General features: G+C 44.2%; 1 protein-coding gene across 1 annotated transcript in view; it reads right to left on the bottom strand. All coding sequences in view use genetic code 11, as the record gives it.

Moving 5' to 3' along the window:
* Positions 1-82: 82 nt before the first annotated feature.
* The window catches only part of EGR_08376 (Putative reductase), a gene marked incomplete at both ends in the record, with an annotated part of 4,323 nt that continues 3,266 nt past the window's right edge, over positions 83-1,139 (bottom strand). The window contains one exon of the mRNA XM_024497625.1: positions 83-163. Coding sequence (XP_024347929.1) covers positions 83-163 — 81 coding nt within the window. The remainder of the gene's footprint in view (positions 164-1,139) is intronic.

The following is a 1,139-nucleotide window of genomic DNA, read 5'->3' as shown; positions in this document are numbered from 1 at the left end:
AGGAGGAGAGGCTGTGGTAAGGAATAAAACTATGGCACCAGTTCGTGATCCAATACCAGTCCACACCATCACCAACCTTTGCTTATTCCCCATCAACACTGGCTTTAACAGCAACTACAGAAGGGCAAAAAGCAGTTGGAGCAACCACCACACCGCTGACATGCTGAGAAGTTACAATTTTCAAAAGCGCCGGTCGTCAACATGTTTAGGACGTATGCAACACAAAACCAGGTATTTGCAAAAGCAAAATTGAGACAATTTGAACGCATCGCGAGGGAACTTATGAATGTCTGGTTTTCTGAAATTCACACGCATTTAGAAAGGCATGTGTTTCGGTTGATGTAAATTTAATCAACTCACAGGCACATTCTGACTCCATCGACTGTGTAGAATAGAATTTAGTGCAGCACGCACTCGATGGCAAACAAAAAATAGCCATTTTAAATTACTTTGCAGGGAAAGACATAATAAGTGAAGCTGATCTGGATGTGGTAGGACTTAGTCCCAATAGGAAATTTCATCCCATTCCTTAAAGAAAGCCTGGACTAACCCACATCCAGCTTACCACCATCCTCTACGAACACCACCGAGAATATGTTTCCCCGATATGTCTAACTAGACCCTACAACACATGCCTGAAGAGTTGTTTAGCTCTGCCCAGAGGGCAAACGAGAGCAGCGCACCCCTTACTACTAGGCATTCCCTGTCGATTCTCTTTCATTTGCATTTTTCACTTCTACCACAACAAGTCTCCACGTGCGGTTCATAGTCAATCCATCATCTGGTCCCAAAATCAGTTTGTTCAACGAGCCCAGATTTTTACAAATTACCCTCCACCATACGTGCAAACATTCTACAGACCATATGTTGACACTTGTCAAGGTGACAAGGTAAGGAGGAGAAGAGACACGCCAGCATTCACTCAGTCAGCATTGCCAGTGAAGGAGGAAGAGGATAGCATACCATCAGAACTCCTCGTGGAACGGATATTCCGGGTGATTCGCTAGGCTACAAGGGGCAAAAAAGCTAGACCGAAAACAAAATGAATGGCTAAACATTGAGCCAACTTGACTACCCACACGTGGCTACATGTTAGGCACAATTTACTTGGCACAAGCAAGAAGTGCATGACTTACATT

The sequence above is a fragment of the Echinococcus granulosus genome, assembly GCF_000524195.1.
Source record: "Echinococcus granulosus chromosome Unknown EG_S00105, whole genome shotgun sequence".
NCBI lineage: Eukaryota > Metazoa > Platyhelminthes > Cestoda > Cyclophyllidea > Taeniidae > Echinococcus > Echinococcus granulosus.
Note: the sequence above shows the minus strand (reverse complement) of the source record. Positions and strands in the feature narration are given on the sequence as shown.